At 34.7% G+C, this 2,649-nt stretch overlaps 1 protein-coding gene across 1 annotated transcript in view; it reads right to left on the bottom strand.

The window, feature by feature from the left end:
* LOC106536072 (interleukin-1 receptor type 1) overlaps window positions 1-2,649 on the bottom strand; it is a gene marked incomplete at its 3' end in the record, with an annotated part of 34,737 nt that overhangs the window by 10,758 nt on the left and 21,330 nt on the right. The window contains 3 exon segments of the mRNA XM_014033242.1: window positions 1,296-1,447; window positions 1,565-1,697; window positions 2,230-2,292. Of these exon segments, the coding sequence (XP_013888696.1) occupies window positions 1,296-1,447; window positions 1,565-1,697; window positions 2,230-2,292 (348 nt within the window).

Here is a 2,649-nt window from a genome sequence, read left to right as displayed (position 1 = left end):
GTGTGTGTGTGTGTGTGTGTGTGTGTGTGTGTGTGTGTGTGGGTATACACATGCATGGATCACTTTGTTTTGCAAAATATTACCTTTAACCCCAATAATATTTAAAAATACACACAACTATGTGCTCTTACACATGTAGCAGTATGTAATAAGGTTTGCAGCTAAAGAAAAGGCGTGACCGTCACTTCAGTATTCAGTGAGTTATGATTTATTAAACGTGTTGATACTTCATTGTGCTGCTACACTGATCACACTGAGTGGAGCGGGAGACCGTTCTAAGATGGCCGCCCCACGTCTCGTCAGCTCCAATAGGCCGTAGTGGTGGTTCCGGTATCTAGTCCTATTATATCTATGGTTCACTGTGCTGCTTCCCTCAGCCGGTGAGGTGTCCTTCATGTTCCTCGTGCCTCTGTGAGTTCTGCTGCCTTAACAGCTGTTTATTTTTGTTTAAAATAAACTATTTTTTTAACCTTGGATTTTGCCTGCGCCCTGGGTCATTCTGCAAAATCCTYACATGTTTTAGTTGAAAGGTCTCCATTTTGTAGCTAAAGAGTTGAATAGCAGCCAAATGAGCATTTTTTTGTGTTAAATAGTCACCACATGATTATTCTTTTCTAGATTCTCTTACAAAATGTTTTTCCTGCAGTTAAAACCTCTGGGTTTAAGTCTGGTGGTGATTTGGTCAAATGTGAAAAATAAAACTACTGATATTTTTACTTTAATTTATAAATAAATAAACTTTCCAAAAAGTTGAAAACAGCCTGAGCTAAAAGTTTAATTAGCTTTTAAAATGGCTTTGGTGAGGAAATTTAGGTTTCCAATAAAAGTCTCTTCATGGTCAGAAGTTGTAAACTGAAAACCAGCTGCAGAGTTGACTCAGTGTTCAAGGATTTTACTGTATAAAAGTTTTACAGTAGTGCCTATTTGTACTAATTTAGTTTGTATTTGTTAAATCATCAACAGAATAAGATTCTTTGAACATATATTGGGGATAAAAGAGGCAGACATAAGATTTATTCTTCTTCTGCTGCCTTTCATTTTATTTTGATTTTTTATTTGTGTATTTTCTTAGTTTCTATTGTATATGGTTATTTTGTTTTTAATGAAATGAATAAATTTTTTGAATTGAATTGAAGTAAAAAGCAACTTTGGCCCATGTTAACCAAAAACATTATGTTGTAGATTTGTTATGGAAGGTAAAACAGATTTTTCTGAAGAGATTTGACCACTTAAAATAACATGAATTATTTGTATTTACTTATAGTATTTGTATAATTGTACTGCAGCGTGTTTACCTGGCTGTAGCAAAGTCAAATATCCACACGGGCTGCCCCGGGAGCTGTACACCCTGCAGGTGTAGTTGATGTTAAAGTCCTCCTYCTTCAGCTCAGAGATCACGAGAAGTCGTTCTATCCACACTCCTGTAGGCTCATGTTGAGTCCACAAACTGTTACAAACAAAACAAACAAAAGAAAAAGTGACCCTGCTGAAGGGATTTAAAATGTTACATAAACTCTGTGTGTTGGTCCATGAATAACAAACATTATACTCAGGAGGTACGAACCGTTTGGACGTGTAGACACGAACAGAGGGATCAGTGGTAAAAATGACATTTTCTCCGGTCAACCAAAACACCTCAACAAACGGTGTTCCAACCCCAGGCACAAACACCAAACAGCTCGTCGTAAAGTTTGATCCTAAACGCACAACAACACAAATTATACTTAATATAACTATTKTTCACACTTTATTATATTATTTTATGTAGATGGGTTTGTAGATTATGTAGACTAGTTAAAATCAGTATTTTACATATTGATTTTCTGACTTTAAAGCTGTATAACAGAGCAGAAAATAATGTTTCATATTTTTGTTTTCATTCTGTCATTTCTGAGTTTTTAAACATCAACATCATCACTTATCTATTTCAGCTGTGTTTGTGTTCAGTCAGAAATTAAAGGGACAATATTATGTGTTTCTCAGGCATATAATTAAAATCTATACCATAATAAAGTAACTATGTCACCTTGAGTTGTTATTAAAAACATTTGTTGATGAGAGGATAACATTATAATATGATATAAAACTCTAAAAAGTTGATTTTACATGATATAGCCCCTTTAATGAATGCACTTGGATTTATTAGGATGAGAAAAAAACTTTTGGTTTAAAGGAAACTATAAAAAACAATACTTTAACGATGATCTGTGTGTTGAAGTGGACTCTTACCAATCTCTGCCCTTTTTATGTCACTTCTCGGTTTATGAACTTGTGGAGTCAAAGAGTACTTGTCTGAAAAACAACCATAAATACACTGAGTTTATCAAAGGCCACATTAACAGCTGCTTTCAGAAAGAACACAGTCAAATATTTTCAACTTTAGGTTTTGTTTGTTTCTTTGTTTTACCTGTAGCTGTAGAACTTGTTCTAACTAAGAACTACTTTGCTGCACTGCATCGCTCCCTTTTCATATGAAATGGGAACGATACCTTTACTGTGGCATTATGTTTACCAGTGGTGGGCACCAGCCCACTAAAACACAAATCCGCAAATTACAGACATAAATATTTCATTTGCGCTTTAGCGGTCTTACTCATTTTTATAATTCATAAGCAGATTTGTGCTTTCTAAAATGAAAAAGCAGTACCA

Source organism: Austrofundulus limnaeus, unplaced genomic scaffold (assembly GCF_001266775.1).
Source record: "Austrofundulus limnaeus strain Quisiro unplaced genomic scaffold, Austrofundulus_limnaeus-1.0 Scaffold1672, whole genome shotgun sequence".
In the NCBI taxonomy this organism is placed as follows: domain Eukaryota; kingdom Metazoa; phylum Chordata; class Actinopteri; order Cyprinodontiformes; family Rivulidae; genus Austrofundulus; species Austrofundulus limnaeus.
This window is presented reverse-complemented; position numbering and strand designations above follow the sequence as displayed.